General features: G+C 38.6%; 1 protein-coding gene across 2 annotated transcripts in view; it reads right to left on the reverse strand.

Annotated features, from left to right (window-relative positions):
• Positions 1-17717, reverse strand: part of atrnl1b (attractin-like 1b) — a 76244-nt gene that overhangs the window by 10421 nt on the left and 48106 nt on the right. For both annotated transcript variants that reach the window (XM_074620980.1, XM_074620979.1), the window contains 3 exons: positions 16546-16607; positions 11757-11835; positions 1256-1363 (listed from right to left, as the gene is read on the reverse strand). In XM_074620980.1, the coding sequence (XP_074477081.1) occupies positions 1256-1363; positions 11757-11835; positions 16546-16607 (249 nt within the window). The remainder of the gene's footprint in view (positions 1-1255; positions 1364-11756; positions 11836-16545; positions 16608-17717) is intronic.

Genomic DNA, 17717 nt, shown 5'->3' on the forward strand with positions numbered 1-17717 from the left:
TCGTCTCCAAACCGTTCAGACTCAGACTGTACCTCACTGCTTTTAAAAGTGCAACTCAAAAAGTGCACTCAGAGAGCTAAGAAGCATTGTTTTTCTCCTCTTTTGCTCTTTACATTGCCCTTTACAACACCCTAATGCACAGTGAGTACCACTCAGCACTATACATTAAAAGCTAATGTAGTGCCTCTTTACCGGTTGCCACAGTGATTTTATTTCTCTCAGCGGCAGGTGACACAGAGGTGGCTCTAGCTGAGGAAACACTGCTGGTCCTCTGATGTCAATTTGAGGATGTAGCTCCCCCATATTGCTCTAAGCTATGCTTTTATCGCAATGTGTCATAGAGCCCTAGACTGTACTTAGCGCCAGACAACTTCTCTACTTTCTATTTTTGCATGGGAGGTGTTCACGTCATAGAAATAAAGAGGTGAGGTAGCAACAAATTAATCACCATGCAGCAGTTAACAAACTGGGAGGACAAATTAGGAATTAAAACATGCACACTGTAGGATAAGGAACAATAATAAAATGTTCCACTGACGTCATTATTTTAATATCAGAGCAACCCCCTTTCCAATTGCTTTTCAAAGTAATGACCACCTTTTCTTTGCGAGAGCATTAAAACTACCATAAAACCTTTTTTTTTTTAACTTTTGAAAAATCGATATGAATCTTTTAAAAAATTGGCATCATGACATCACTTCGCTTAAAAGATTTATAACATCGATTGAAAAAATGCCAGCAAGTCTGCAGTCCTGATTGCAGAGGACAATTCATATAAAGAAGAGGGACATTGGAAGAAAGAAGGACCATCACTGGCACATTTCTTATTGATGTGGGGGAGTGGGGGATAAAAGGCTGACATATTGCTGGTTGAGTAAATCACGATAAGGTCCAATTATGTGGCACTACAAAACTATTGTATGTATGTCAGTAGAAGCACTTACAAATCTAAGATTGATTGTATCAGACGCCCGTGCAAAAGATGACAAGATGTTACAAGCTCAAACTTTTTGGTGCTTGTCAGGAGTTCGTTTTTAGATGAAAACGTGTGATGGTGAAATTTGGAAAGTGGACATTACAATAATCTAAATGAAAGAAATTAACAGTTTTAGTGTGAAAGACTCCCTGCAAGATGTTACAGGAATGCAGCTATGGCTACACTGCAACTCCCTTTTATTGCATACATTGCATTGGCATACATTTGATAACAATGTATGTGTGTGTGTGTGTGTGTAGGGAAGCAAGCAGGACTCACATCAGCCACAGGCTGCAACAGTTCCGTTTCTTCTCCTCTGGAATCCAGCGCAACCGCGACAGAGGCGAACGGACGACTGGCCATCTGCTGCCGCTCTCTCATCAGTTGCTGTAACATCAAATACAGATGACAGATGAGCTGAACATAGAGCAAATCATACAAACTATAGATAGAGAAAGGAGTGAGAAATAGGCTCGAATGAAATAATAATACATGAATACATTATAGAACATACATTATTTACATTTTATATACATGATAAATATAAAAACTCTCAAACCCATTGCATTTCTAATGAAATTGAAAAGACAATTTCATTAAATTTCAGCCGTTAATAATAATAAAGGACTCGCAGGAAAACATGTAAAGCTATCCTGTATGCCGAAAACACACCAGAGCATCAGCGGAGCGCGGCCTACGGCGAAGCTGGCATGCAATGTCTACGGAAAGTCTCTCTTGTTCCCCACTAATCAATATTGTAAAACAACTCCGCGCCATACTTTCATCAGCAACGCGCGTGTCTGATCAATATCTAAACAGGCCACCATTTTAGCGCCAAGGACATCACTGATTGGTATTGGATTTGTGATGAGCTTAAAGTGTGCTACATTAGGATCTAATTGTGCACCAGATTACTAAGCACATCAAGCGGTTTGTGATGATGATCGGCCTCATGACCTGCCCTTCCTTTTGCACTTCTTCTCTGAAGTTCAATAAATATGGCTCTGCATGTGCACAAACATACAAACAATTTCATACAGAAGTAATACACTCTAGATGGTAAAAAAAAACTAAAACTAAAATGAATTTGCTGGATGTTCTGTGACATTCAACACTTGATGTCTGCGAAGGTTTCAAATAAATAGAAATGGTGAACTCAAAATGGTTAGCAACTGTAACTCAACATGGCAAACATGTCAAGATTTGGATTTCTGTTTAAAAAATGACTCAGAATAGGGCTGAGTGGTTTTGAAAAAATATCTATTTGTGATTATTTTGACTGTGGTATGATTTGCGATATTAGAGGGAATTATCATTTTTAAAATCATTATTATTAAATTATATTAAAATGATTATAGTGAGATTTAAGCGGGGATCTGTACCAAACAAAGATGTTTTTATAAGTCTGTAGAATATGATGTGTAGACCACGACATCTCTGCAACTCCACAATATTCAATTTAAAAATGGTATTTTGACACATTTCACCTTTAACAAATATTGCGCCTCCTGTGATTTGAAAATCGCAGTAGGCCATAGTGCCATTTTGATAACATTTTGATTAATTGTGCAGCCCTGATTAAAAATATAACGCGGTAAATCTGCTACCGTTATCATTGTAAACTGCATATTAGCCATGAGGGAATGGAAAGCTTCAGAGGCGTAGCAACAGTAACTAAGGGCTAAGCTAAGCGAACAGTCAATTACCCAGAAAACAGAAGTGAAGCTTCACCAAAAATAAAAATAAAATGCTATGATACTAGGAAGTAACTCTTTTTTTTATGATTGTTCAAGTACACTAGACAGTTAAAGCACTTTCCAATTATCTCACATTATCCCTCTAATAAAACTGTGTGCCTGTTTAGGGTCAACTCTATGAGAACGTTGAGTTTTCTGGTGGTCTCAATCCTGAATAGGAATTTGTCCTTGGTGTAGTAATGAACTCTGATATTCTTCTGTGTCCAGACCCCCCACCCTCACTCACACTGAATTTAATTAAGTATTCATTAGTCTGGCTATTAATTGGCAAAATTCAGACGAGGTCTGGAGAGGTTGATAGCATTGTACAAGCGAACAAGTGGGGAAAAAATTCAGTTGAAGACGCTTTGAATCAACGCCTTGGGGAATCAATGACTCATCTATATGACAGGTTTAGAAAAAGAGTGTGTCAGAGAGCCCCGTTTCATTCTTTCAAATTGTTATAGTTCTGCTGAGGGTGTACACAGCAAAACATTCAAATTGATGGAAATGGTGCTATTCAATTAATATGTCAAAAAAGCTTGATTAGATATTTGAGAGCCAACAGTGACTCATTACTAGTACTTGCACAGGCGGTTCTTCGGCCAGAGCCTCAATCATCTGTGGCTTTTTATAGAGATTAAATTAAAAAAGAAGACCTCACACAGGCTCACGAAACAACAAAACAGCATGTTCTCAAATCTAGAGGAGATTTAATAAATCTTTTAAATAAATGCACTCTAACCTGTCTGAAACACGTGGAATGAAAAACAACAATGTGACGACATGCAGTTATTTTTAACCTTAATATTCAATAGTGATAATTAACATTATGACACAATGTTACTATGTCTACTGATTTTTACGACGGCATATTAGGGCTTTTATAGGTAAAAAAACTAAAAGTACGGAGTCCGGTGATGGGGGTAATATTCCGAGAAAAATTTCTGAGATTAATGTCATAAATTTCCGAGAAAAAAAACGTGGACATTTTTTCTGAGATTAAAGTGGCAAATTTACGAGAAAAAAACTCTGGGAGGCGAAGGTCCTGAAAGATACATATACACGTTTCCTTTCATGTTCTTAATGTGTTCTTTTATGAACATAATATTATAGAAGTTACAGGAAAATAGAGACAAACAACTTTTGTCTTTGAATTCACAAAAGTATATGTCTTTTATATATTTATTTAAATCTCAACCTGCATATATGTATAATATATTGTTGCATAACATATTTGTCAAACGTCTTTCCCTTCTCCTCTATCAAATTAAAACAACAAAAATGCAAAAAGGCTAAAAATGAGAAATCATCAGTCAGTGTGTTTTATATATGTTACATATCATATAAATAATGCAGTATTTGTGCCGATGCAGCCCTCGTTTTGAAAGGTACTATATAAATAAAATGATTATTATCATGTTGAAGCTTAACGAACCACTCCTTTCCAGACTGCTTGTCCAGACTCACTGATGGGAAGCGAGTGAGAGGAAAGTTGAGGTCATTTCTATGTAAGAAGTGTTTTGTTGAATCACTCTGAAAACATTCCCTCGAGGAGGTAAAGCTGAGAAAAAAACAACAACAACCATATGAAATTGAGATTGATCACTTGATTGATTTTTCTTTCTGCAGCTCTGATTTTTAAACTTAAATCGGAGTGGCCCGTGTTAGATTGTTGTACATCTCTACTATTAAACATCAAAAACGATAGATTTGAGCTGCCGGGCCACCGCGGGTCAAAATGAGAAATTTTGCCCTTTGCGGAAAGATAAAAGCAGGATGGAGGGCCCGGCGGGGTTGTTGCAAAACAAGAAAACAGCTCACGGCTTATTACGGCCTCCAACACAAGAGCTTCAAATCCAACAACATTCATCCTAAATGTCAGATAGCAGTAATGTTATTTATCATGTTGCAGAATTCATTTAAAGCAACAAAGCATAAGAAGAGAGAGCAGGAGCAGGGAATACTGGCGCTCTGCTCTGTGTCCGGCGTAAAAAAAAAAAGTGCTTGGTGGGAATACAATCATCAAAAGGGGACTGAACAATACCGGAGATATTGTAGAGATGAATACTAAGTTAATGACAAAAGGCAAGAGTGAACTCTGCAGAAGCAGGCGGCGTTTGTGCAATGACAGACTGATTTTGTCGAGAATACAAGCTGGAGCCATTCACGGCTGTGATAAGGGTGGTTCATGCAGTGCATTGCTATGCTGCTTGATTAATTTCGCAAGTGAGTGCATGAATTATCCGTCTTGTGAATACAGCATTTTGTTCCCTTCATTGGATTCTATAAAAGGGTAAGTGTCACCCCGCCTCTGAGCATATTCTACACCTAAGCGGGTCACTTTGTCCTTTTTCAAAGATCACTGACTGGGCCCACAGGCGCTGCCCCTGCAGAATAACAAAAACTAAACACATAATAAAATGGAAAATCAAATAAATGCTTTCACAATCTACACACACACACACGCACTGGGATTAATGGCCTTCTCTAAATGAAGATATCCCGTATAGTTATTATAGATGTTGGTGTGGTTGAGTGGTTTTGTGTAGGCGCAAGTACCAAGAACTCATTAGAAAACAGGAATAATATATATTATTGCGGTAATGAGATAAGTAATATGGTTATATTGTAATATAAAATATTCATTAAATGTTACCCTTCTCTAATTCGTTTGACTCATTCGTGGGACAACTTCTAAGCTTCCAAGGGTAAGCTATATCCTAAATTGAACTCCTAATCACAGGTACGCTCAATCATCTCCTAACTTTAGAGGAAATTATTAGAGTGCAAACTTTAAACTGAACAAGGGACAATCAAGGTGACCAGAGGCTTAAGAGTAGGATAATCTTATTATAGCAATCGATGACTGCTGATTGAGCTCTTCAAGGGAAGAGCAGGACGTGAGACTACACCGAGTCTGCAGAGGGACATGTGAGGATTACGTGGTTGGTAATGTGCTGCTTTCACTTTTAGCAATGTAAGCATAGAGCAAATTAGATCACTGAGTTGTCTTAATCAAAATGCATTGTTTACAGTGGGGTTTTTTTTTTAAAGGAAGAACGAGCAGGATTTGTCGGTTGTGGTTTGTAAACACAACATTCAAAGTTTCAACATTCACTCTCGTTTTCGAACGAGCTTTTGTACGCTTGGCGCTTTGCCTCGTTTTTTTCAGCGCCGTGTACGCCATTTTCACAGCTTCCTCTTGGATGAGGGCTTATGATCTGGCAACTGCTCGCTACGTTTACAAAGAGGTTGACGCACAGAAACGTCCCGAACACAGATGAGAAAATACAGGCGGATACAGACACCGCCACACACTTTTAGTAGGAATGACTAACTTAATGAGATTAGGTCTGCTTAATCTATCACTACTTTTAAATCTCTTCTCAAAGATTTATTTTTAAAAAAAAGCTTTTATCTGTGTGAATTTTATTTCATTGCTACTCATTTATCTATATTATTATTATTTTTTTCTTGTATTTTTTTCTTGTTGTTCAGCACTTTGTAACGTTAAGAAAAGTGCTATACAAATAACTTTCTTTGTTTATTTGTATTTGTAAAATACTACACTTTTATTATATTATTATTATTATTATAAGTGATGATTGAGAGGTATTATTTTTGTATGAGTGTATACATTATATTTAAGAAAATACTACTCATTCTGCCTTTAAGTAAAGGCTCAAGCTGCCAGCATATAACAAAGTGTCTTTTACAGTAAACAAGACCTTAACCATCTCGCGAAACTCTCGCGAGATGGTTAAGGTTAGACATCGACCTTGAATGGTTACGGTTAGGATAGGTCGTCGGGCATCGAGTCTCTCAAGAGTTTTCCAAACGTTTTTGCAACTTGGAGGTTACCTTCTAGACACGATTACGAAAAAAGTGGACCTGGCTCAACTGGACCGCAGTGCAACTTCATCCGCCAATCAAATATGTGCAAGCAGACATTCATGGTAGGTTGCTTTGTAATGTGAACGGTGTATTTCTGTATTTCTACTGTTGGCTTCACGATTGTTGGGCTGAAAGATAAAACGATCGTCTCTGTGAACCATGAATTTCTTGGCAATCAGTCAAGTAGATATTGAATGTTACAGGAAAACTGAAATGTTTGACCTGTTTGTGGGAATAGAGGAAAAGTCAGGGGATCTCCAGAGTCCGTAACATTTATCCTCTGGGCACCATAAAGGTCCATACAAAATTTATTGGCGATCCATCATATAGTTGTTATAATATTTTAGTCTGGATCAAAAAAGGTGGACTGACCGACCGACATTGTCATCCCTAGAGCCACGCTGCTAACATTGCTAAATAAATTACAGAAGAATATAGGACCTGAACTACATCAGTGATACACCATTAGCCTTTATGTCTACCTCGTCCAACAGGCAGGTTTAAGCCATCAGTTACAAACTGGCCACAGCAATTACAGACGTCATGGCCGGGGACAACTTCAATGGGCTGATGATAGCTTTAAATAAACAGATGCTAATTAGTTACTGGTGGATTGAGTAAATGGAATGCTTTAACATGCTGGAAAAAAAAAAGAAAAAGAAAAAAAGGTCCTTTTGATGGTAACTGCTGTGCAATAATAGTTTTGAGTGCTTTTAGAGTGCCGGTAAAACCTCGCCGCTCTGCCCGACGGTCAGTACATATGTTGTGTATCCGCATGTGGTGAGAGAGATAAAGAGAGAGGAGCTGCATTAGATGCATCCACATGTTTGTGTGTAAAACACCTTGCGTGTTGCGGCCTTGTGAAATGTCAGCGCCCCCTCCCTCCCGTTCCCCCCACAGGTAGCTTCAAAGAGGTCAGCCCTCGTCCTCCTCCGTGGCATTTACGGCTGTTGTCATTTCATCCTTTTGTCCCCCCCCACCGCCCCCCACTCACGGATCCAAGTCTCGTCACCTATCCTCAACTCAAATTATTCTAATAACAAAAGCTGCACCTTTGGAACCTAGTCCTTTCAACTCCTGACAAAAAAGAAAGCCCTTATCCAATTAGTGCATTAGTGTGATAGAAGATCAGCTTTGTGAGATTAAGGCAATGCGAGGAATTACACATTCACCACCTCATGGCTCCGAGTTTCTGAGAGGCTGTTAGTGGTTATTAGTCTGAACTCCGTCCACAGCTAATTTTCAAAATTACAAAAGAGACAATGCCAACATGTCAAATGTGTTTCTAGTAAAAATCCAACAGTTTCATACAAACACATTGCTTTTTCTATGTAGCATAACCCAGAAGCACTAACACATATTCGACACCAGGAAGCCAATAAAAAAAAACATTCTAAAAGTTCAATCAGTATCAGACGTCCATATGTCACTTGGCTGGATCAGTGGCTCATTATTGTCTCTGCTATCTCTCGAGGCCTCATTAAGACTCGTTTATTCCGTGTCCTTATGTTAAACGGGGGCTCGTGAGCATTAGATGGCTTCCCGACCAAATCCTCCACATTTGGACAAGCCTCGTAAGTGCATGGGAGCCGTTCAAAAGCCTTTTTCAAATGAACTGGACACAAAGCTCAGTGAAGAGCCAATCAGTTCACCAAATGGACAAGATTGGCGGGACAGAATCTAACATCATACAACACTTGGTACTGCCTCGACACAAGTGGGTAATCACACATTCCACTGAAACTCTTGTGATAATAACTTCACATTAGTTATTGTGTGACAGAATGCAACCTAAAATACCATACACTATTGTGGTAAATTATTCATTATGAATGCCATTACAAGCTTGCCCCTAAATGATTTGTATAAAAATGGTTTTGCAGATGCTGTATAATTTGAGGCAGTTAAGCTGCTTGTGCTGCTTTGAAAATAAGTTAATATTAATAATAATAAGTTAATGAAACAATCTCAATTTAATACTGATGCCTCTTTATGACCTACATCGTAAATGCGACCATCAGTTGTTCTTAATGTCTGTCATAAGGTCCGATTCCCTGCGAAATCAGACGTTTTACGGCACGCAGGTTCACCAGAAACTCCTTCAGCTCAGACTCCAGCGGGGCCTCTGGCAGCGACCAGCCCACTGCGGACAGACCTAGATCCGGCTTCGCTGCCGCCTTCGACTTGCAGTCGGAGCTCTGGCGGGAGGTGGAGAGCGCCCAGCAGCAGCAGCTCCTCCTTCGGCCAGGAGCTTCGCTTCAGGGCAGCAGGGCAGACTGTCAGACCCTGCTGCTGCAGTAAAATGAGAGGTTTTCCAAAGGGACTCTGGTGCTCGGAAACACTACCGCTTTTGTCCACAGGGGTCGCCAGAAATCAACACAAAATGAAAGTTTCTCGTAGTAGCTTAATAAGAGCACTCCACCAATTTAGCATTGCACTCCTGTAACTTGTGGGACTCACATTGGAGAGACCAAAATCGATGCAAAAGAACCAGAGATATCATGTATTATATTCCACGCATTCTTCTTCCTCCACAAAACCTGGTGTCTACATAACCCACAAGGAAATAGTAGCTTGTAAGACCTGATGATGAAATAGCTGATTAAAAATGTAATAAACTGCAATTTTTTAATAGGCCATATGAAGAAAAAAAGACAAATAATAATAATGAATACTGAAGCAAAATCATAATTCCATCTAATTATTATACATTTGTATGATTCTTATTTGAGGGATCTTCGTTTACATCATCTGCAACTGTATTTAGGGTGTTGTTAACAGCTGAATCATGTATCTAAAGATGAGTTTGCACTTTAAAATGGAGACTAATATTTGTATTTGTCCAGACTCACTTGCGAAAAAACAAACAAACACAGCAAAGAGAGTCCTTTCTAGGACACATAAATGGATTTGTGTATAATTGTCCTTTGAGCAGCAAATGCTACAGGCAGAAGATCTTGTTTTCTGGGTAGTTGTTTTTTATAGAGAGATTGATTATGTCTGCACTTGTCAGACACTGATAATAGAGTTTATCAAAGAAAAGTGAGAAAAGGAGCCAAGTCGGAGGTAGTTCACAGGATTGTTTCACCAGCTGAACCATTTCTATTTTAGCTATGGATATAAATAAATTAAATTCTATACTAAAATGCTTATTTTTGGTGTGATCCTAAATGGATAATTTGTTTATCAGTACATATGGTAGTAATAGGAGGCCTGGATCTACATGAACATGGATTGCAGAATGAAGTGTGCAGACTTAAGAGCTGTTCTTACCTTTGATTTTCAGACACAAGTATTTACGTAAGTGATGCACTGGATGCCCCATTTCATACATAAAACCTATTTACTCTGGCACAGGATATAAAATAAACCTTACACTAACTAGTTCGGCAATAATCACTACAAATTATTCTACTGATTTGTCCATTAGGGAAATGTACGGCCACATGAGAAGCAGTTAACATGCAGAGCCGAAGCACCCATAACAACACTGAAGAACACCCTCAAGGCTGTTACAGCTTTCAGGAAAAGGTGACCAACACACAGCTTCTCTTCTAAAGTAGGGCAGCTGAAAATGCCATGACAGGAACCTTGAGGTATTATTTTTCTCAGGTTTATAAAGCCATGTAGACAAGTGTTTATTAGTATGACAGTGATACATTTTGAAATAAATCATAAATAGGGAGGGCAGAACCTTTTTGTGTCAACAGGGTTTAACTGCACAAGTGATCAAAATTTCATATCTCAAGTTGTATCTACGGGTTAATTCCCATCAAACCAGTAGTAGTTTCATTTTTGCAGCCAAAGAAAGGCAGTAACAAATCCCAACAGAATCCCAGAGGATTTTAGGTTGGAGGGTGGATTCAAATTCAGAAATATGAGCACGGTGAAAAGTGAAAAAATATCACGTCTTGTTACTAAATGTTACTAAATAAATAAAAAAAATACATGGCAACAACCATTTTGATGGAACCTTACACTGGACAGACTCCAGGGAACGTGCACTCAAATGCAGAGCAATACAAATATACAGTAGATGCATATATATTACATTGAGTAATTAATTAACTCTGATAAAAACCGATGTGTCATCTGCAAACAAATCTCACAAAAAATAAAAAGTATTTTGTTCCTCCGGTGACAAAACTTTTCAATCACCTGATATTAAGAGACGGGAGATTTTTATTTAACTATTTATCTATTTTCATGTGGCAGCTGAAGGGCAGCGACAAACAGATGACGGGAATGCCAAGAGCAGACAGGAAAAGTGAGCAGAATTTTAATGCCGTGAGCCCATCTGCCTGCATTAATTTTTATTGACTTTAATTCTTTGGATAGGCATGATTCGGAGTCACGGTAGCTATCACTCTTGTTTATTTTCATATATCAATTAGAGGATATAAAATTGGGATCTTATGATTATCAATGTCATCCCCAAAGGGGGAATAAATTGTGGGAGCTTTATTAGTAGACTGTGGGTCAAAAGGCTGGATGTGCACCAATTTAAACTTCCTGCTATTGAACATCAGACAGCATCTAGGAGGATTCAGTGTGAAGAGATGGAAATGATGGTTGCTCTTACAGATACCAGGAACCACCTCATGCAGTTTGGGTTTGGGGCGGTGAGCTGAATTTACATACATTTGCTCTCTCTGCATCGTATCTTTCTCACCCTCTTTTTTAAATTTCTACTGCCAGTCATCTCATCTTTCACCCCTTTTCATCCCCATCTTTTCTCAAACCCATCTTTCATAACAGCACTGAATATTAATGTTTCATTCTCATTCACAGTATCTCTACTCGCTTCCCTCATACATTTTTCACTAGTCAACTTAATTTAAATCCACAATTTATCTGAATTACCATCTTTACTTTTAACCAGTGTGTAATCTCTGTGTCTGAAAAGTGAAGTCGGTACAGAAGTGCCTTAAACTTGCATTATTTCTATTAGCCAGCAGGGGGCGACTCCTCTGGTTGCAAAAAGAAGTCCGATTGTATAGAAGTCTATGAGAAAATGAGCCTACTTCTCACCTGATTTATTACCTCAGTAAACATTGTAAACATAAGTTTATGGTCTCAATCTCTAGTTTCAAGTGAAACTTGAAGTCGTATGTCATATGTCAACAGAAAGTGTTTTATAGACTCACTTCTCTCCGTCGTGAAGCCCAGCAGGTCTGTTTGATCTTCCACACCACTGCAGCCACCAGCAGGAGTGACAGAAAGCAACTGGAATGACAGAGGGGAAACAATATCAAGCAAGAAGACTTATAACAGCTGTCACTGACAAAGTGCACACGTATATTCTTTGCATACAGGGAGCAGCCAACCCTCATTTTTGCACGCAACAGTAGATATTGAATATAAACATGCAGCTTCACCCAGGAGAGTTTCATGTCATCTTTACTTTATGTCCTTCAACAGCTGTAATTCAATAGTTCTGGTTCTACATACTCTAGATTACTGCATTTATTTAGAAATGATATGTCAATTTTGTATATTTTTTCACATAGGGCTGGGCAATATGGCCAAAATGTTCCATCCCGATATAGGTCACTTCATATCTTGATATCGCTATATATCACAATATGATATGTTTTCTGGTATTTCAATAAATAAATAGTCTATATGAAATAACAATAATACAGAAAAAGTAACTATTTCCAGCTATACACTGACTATTTTTACATGCATGAACACGAACACAGAATAATCAGATTAAAACAATAGCTTGATTTGACTGAGTTTGATCAGATTTCGGAGAAATTAAGAGTTAGTTTGTGGTTTTCATCAATTTAGATGACGTAACTGTGTATCAGGATATCTCGATATATGATTTCATCACGACGCGATTCCATTTAGAGACGATAATTTCTCGATATATTAAAATAACTACAATATTACCGGCTTAAACGGGGGAGACTTAAATATTCAAAGTTTCCTTCTAACTTAAAAAAAAGACAGAACAGGAGAGATGATATGAAGAGGTAGCTCGCTACAGAATATTTTGGCCGATTACTTCAATTAATAACCCAACAGTAAAATCATTAGTCAAGGGAAATTCAACAAGGTCCGAGCGCTGCTGGGATAGAAAAATATGACTGATTGAGAGCTTCCACTTCATTATCCTGCTGACAGATGAGAGTGTTGAGATTATTATGTGCTGAAGAGACATTCTGCACTTCCTATGAGCTTGTCGGAGCAACACTGAGCGTTGTGGTTAGATAAAAATATATGCTAACACAATAACAAAAAGGTCATGTATTGCTCCGTCATTAACACATATTTCATCATTTGCCTCTAATTACTCACTGAATAAGGGAACATGACCGTGTTCAAGATGTCCAGGAACAAAGACAATCATATTTGGATGTGAAACCCACACTGTAATATGACCAATGAGCCCCTGTCTTCAGGGACATGTCTAAAATGGGCAGCCTGGTCCAATAAGCACATTTCACCAGAGACACATGACTAGCTCTGATTTCACGAGCCCGTTTCTTTGATATTTTAACTTTCAATTTGCCGACCACACCTGGCCAGGATCTTTGAAGAAGGCGATAACGTCTGCAAGGAACGTGATAACACTTGCTTGTCAAATAAAGCAAAGAGGGGGCTACCAAGCTAGAAAAAAAAAAAAAAATGAAGGGAAGTGGGATTAAAGCGTTGAGTGATGGGAAACTCTGCGCTTCACACATCTCGTCATCGCACGTGGAATTTATTTTAGAGGTGCACAAGCTGGGAACCCTTTCATTCTTTTAGAAATACTTGCACCATCTTAGAAAACCTTTGAAGATAACAGTGAATGGAGGAGGGAGGGGTGTCGTGGGGGCTTCAATGACATTTTCATGCTGCAGAAGTGACAAAAATCCCCAGACAGATGTTTGGCTTTCATCGCCACTATTTTAGACAGTAAAGAAGCTTAAATCCCCTTTGCTGTTCCTTCTGCTTCTGCTGCTAATAAAAAGGAGCTCTGCAATCATTCATGTTCTAACGCCTTAAGGTAGTAAAGGAAATATAAAATTCTTCAGCTCTGAAGTTTTCTGCGAGTAGTTATGGATGTGGGATAGGTTGATTTGTAGATCTAGTAACAGCAGGTGTGAACTTCCACTCACCCGAACATACTCATGAGGGAAGCAAAGACAGTAGGAGGGAATTCATTTCCTAAAAAGCATTAATGCGATTTGCTCGAATAACGCTGCAAACTTTCGATAAATTTTGGCGAGGAATAACTGGCATGGCCTTTTTCAAAGGGGTCCTTTGACCTCTGACCTCAAGATATGTGAATGAAAATGGGTTCTCTGGGTACCCACAAGTCTCTCCTTTACAGACATGCCCACTTTATGATAAACACATGCAGTTTGGGGCAAGTCATAGTCAAGTCAGCACACTGACACACTGACAGCTGTTGTTGCCTGTTGGGCTGCAGTTTTCCATGGTATGATTTGGGAATATTTTTGATGCTAAATGCAGTACCTGTGAGGGTTTCTGGACAATATTTGTCATTGTTTTGTGTTGTTAATTGATTTCCAGTAATAAATATATACATACATTTACATAAAGCAAGCAAGAGTATTAAATACTTGACAAATCTCCCTTTAAGGTACATTTTGAACAAATAAAAAATGTAAAATCATGGATTAAATATGTTAATCGATTGACAGTAGCAACATCGTTTTTAATAGTCAACAGCCAAATATGTAATTTTTATAATGATAATGTCACACAATGTGTAACATTGGGCCTTTGACAGAGAGGAAACTGAAATCAACACAGCTTTCTTTTAATTACATGCTCATTTCTGTAACCACGAGGCTTCAGTTACCACAAGGGAAAGCAATCAATAATATCTATACCTGCTTTTCTACTGACTTCTTAGGCTGCTAAAACATGATCCTAGAAGCTCTGTAAAGAACATGCTAAATAAGAAGATATGACTGATTCTTGTAGGATTAAAAATAAAAGTAAAATTGTGAAATATAAGCCTGAACCTCTTCGACCTTATCTGACGATTGTATGAAAAGAGTTGGTCATAAATAAATAATGTCTGAATGCATGCTTCTTAACCCATTTGTGCCCACAACTAAAATCTCTAAATCTACTGCTTGCACATATATGGTGTAAATACATGGCGACACTAATGTGCATGTGTATACACGTACATATTCTGTACATACACATACAGATGTGACTGTAGCGACGCTTGTTAATTAGTATAAATTAGACCCCGGGGTTCCGCTGCAAGTACAGCGCAGCATCCTATTAGAGAGCTTCTACAGCATCTAATCAGAACGCATAAAACAATCAGACTCTAATTAGATTACAACTTAGGCAGCGCCGTGCAAGTAAATACTGTTTATGAAGTCACTAAAATGGAAAATGAAGCGAAAAAATACTTCTTGCAGTCAAAAAGGTGAGGCGATATTTGAATAAACTCAGAAAAAAAACAACAGAAGGAGGAAAACAGCGCTCGTTTCCCAGCCATGCCGTCATTTCTTCACCCTCTATCTCTCATACAAGGAGGTCTGGAAACCCTGTGGGGTGATTTGACATTTTTGTCATCAGGCTGATTATGTTTCCCGCAGGTTCAACCCCTCCAAACCTCCCACACACACACACACACACACACACAGAGAGAACTGTTTGTGACTGCGTCAGGGCATTTCACTTCTTCCTGAGTTTATGGGTCAGTGAGAACAGGGATGACTCGAGAGAATTAGTATTACCTGCACGACAATGGAAAGAAACAAACAAAAGAAACAAAAAATACGATGCATACAGATGGAAAAAAGATGGCTAACAAACAGGAAAAGCTGTGTGATGGATAGCTGGGGTTGATTTCCACTGGATTTAGAAAGCACAAACCAGTATCAAAGAGAGAGAGAGAGAGAGAGAAATTAATACTAAAGGAAGTCGTGTTTTGTAAATACTATTCAAACAACAATTTCCAAGAGAAGAGGTACTCATTTGTTACTTTAAAAAGACCAAAACTGTTGCTGCTTTTTCCCCCTATGCCCCTATTGTGACCCTATTTAAAAATGGTCTTCTGCGCAAATGATGCAAGCAGCTGTCAGACACATTTTTAGATAAAATAAGCTCCGTCCTTCTCCCCTTTCCTTCCAAGAATCCCCTGAATTCGGCTATCCCACTGTAATTTGATCGGATGGAGGCGGAAGATAACTGATTGTGTGACAGCTTTTTTCGGGAAAGTTATTGTGGGCCGGGCAGTGATGGGCAGGTGCCTTGGGCGAAGGCTGTCTTCTATTCCCACCTTGACAGCTACACAGATAATATGTTAGTCCATCGGGCTACTCTGGGGAGCACACTTTGAAATAAAATGAACACAGAAACTGCACCATGGTCGGTAACTATCAGTGAGAAAAATAAGTGTCCCCACCAATGACACTGATCTAAGGATTGAAACCAACTTAACTTATCCACTAACTGATTTGGCACGACTACAGTAAAAATGCCAATATCTAATTTTCCAATTACACTCACATCCTTTTTAATGTATTCAGACTTTGCTGTGCTTTTGAGAGGAACCCAATTGACTCATCTTAAACATTTCAATGAGAAAAGATTTCCATCGCAGCTCTCAGGATGAAAAAATCATTAAGAGCCTCCTCATATCTTGATCTCCGACGCCTTCTCTTTAGACGGCACTCGCTGAGCAATATGCACCTGTTTAAATGGTTACCGGCTGCTTCATTTGCCACTTGAGAAAAAAAGGAAAATCACCGCCTTGAAGACAACGAGAAGCATTTACATGTGCTCGGTTTAACAGGCTCAAGTAACTCAATAAGCCCCGGGAGGCGGGGAGCGGAAGATGGGAGAGGTGGAGGGTCAAATTCTGGATGATGCTTCTCGACTGCTGAAGAGCTGAAACAAATGGCAGTGTGTGTCTATTCAAGTCGTTTGCACATCTGACTCACTTACCTGAAAAATGTCACAAAGAACTGGACAAGGTCCATGATACTGTTGTGTTGGGAGAAGGCGATCTAGAGAAAGAAGAGGATAACAAATTACTAAAAATATGACAAATAGCAAGGCAGTAATATTAAAACTAGGATAACACTTATTTCGATTTGTAATAATTCTATTCCTGCATTACTAGTTTCAAAAACACAAATAAAACATCACAATCCAATAAATTACTAAATACTACTATTATTAACTATTATTCATTGTTGTTCAATTAAAAAAAGACAAATCGTCCACTGAGTAAAGGGACAAACTGTCCCCAACAACCCTTTTCCTGTTGAGGTTATAATAATAGCATACTGTATAGTGCATCCTTTATATAGCTGATTATTGTATATATAGCAGCATGGCCAGTGAAGACTGGACCAGAAATAGATTTTTTACCTTCATTAAAAGAGGGATTATACACAGTCCTAGCAGCTACATCACATCTGATGGGCCACATCATAGTGACACGTCATTATCTACTGTAGATGCTCTGAAGGCATTTAGACACACACAAACACGACGTCGTCTGCGGCAGCGCTGAGCCCCCTCCGGTTCATACTGTACGGGTTGGTAATAGGCCACAGATTGTGCTTTTAGAGGTGGATTATTTCCGTCTATTTGATGCTTTGAGTGCCGATGAGGCAGAAATTTAAAAAGGTATGATTCAGTCTATCAATGACAGCGTTCTATATGTACAGTATATATACAAGAGAAGAAGGAAAAGCATCCTTATTCTTCAGTTATCTAATTGATAAGCTACAGAGCTGATTATTTAAGTTTGTAGCAGGACAGAGTCTTCACAGGACTGATGTTCTTTATTGACAACTTTATCATCCTTGTAAAAACGTCTCCCACCTTTGACTTTTCCCAACCTTTTTAAGTAGAAAATGAGAATCAGTGATCTGAAATGAGATGCTCACTGACATGGCTGACATGACTCAAAGGCACACATTACACAGATGTTTTGCTGGCTTTTTCAGTAAGCGGAGGGGCAATTCTATTCAGTCCTCGCAACCCCTGCTTTTCACATAATATGAGGTCAAAGCAATACGTTTGGGGTTAATTTAATTTCAATTCTTCTATCTGAGGCGATCAATGGCATCATTTTGAGAATGTACTTCCATTACAAGTGGACTTTT

The sequence above is a fragment of the Sebastes fasciatus genome, chromosome 20, assembly GCF_043250625.1.
Source record: "Sebastes fasciatus isolate fSebFas1 chromosome 20, fSebFas1.pri, whole genome shotgun sequence".
Classification (NCBI taxonomy): domain Eukaryota; kingdom Metazoa; phylum Chordata; class Actinopteri; order Perciformes; family Sebastidae; genus Sebastes; species Sebastes fasciatus.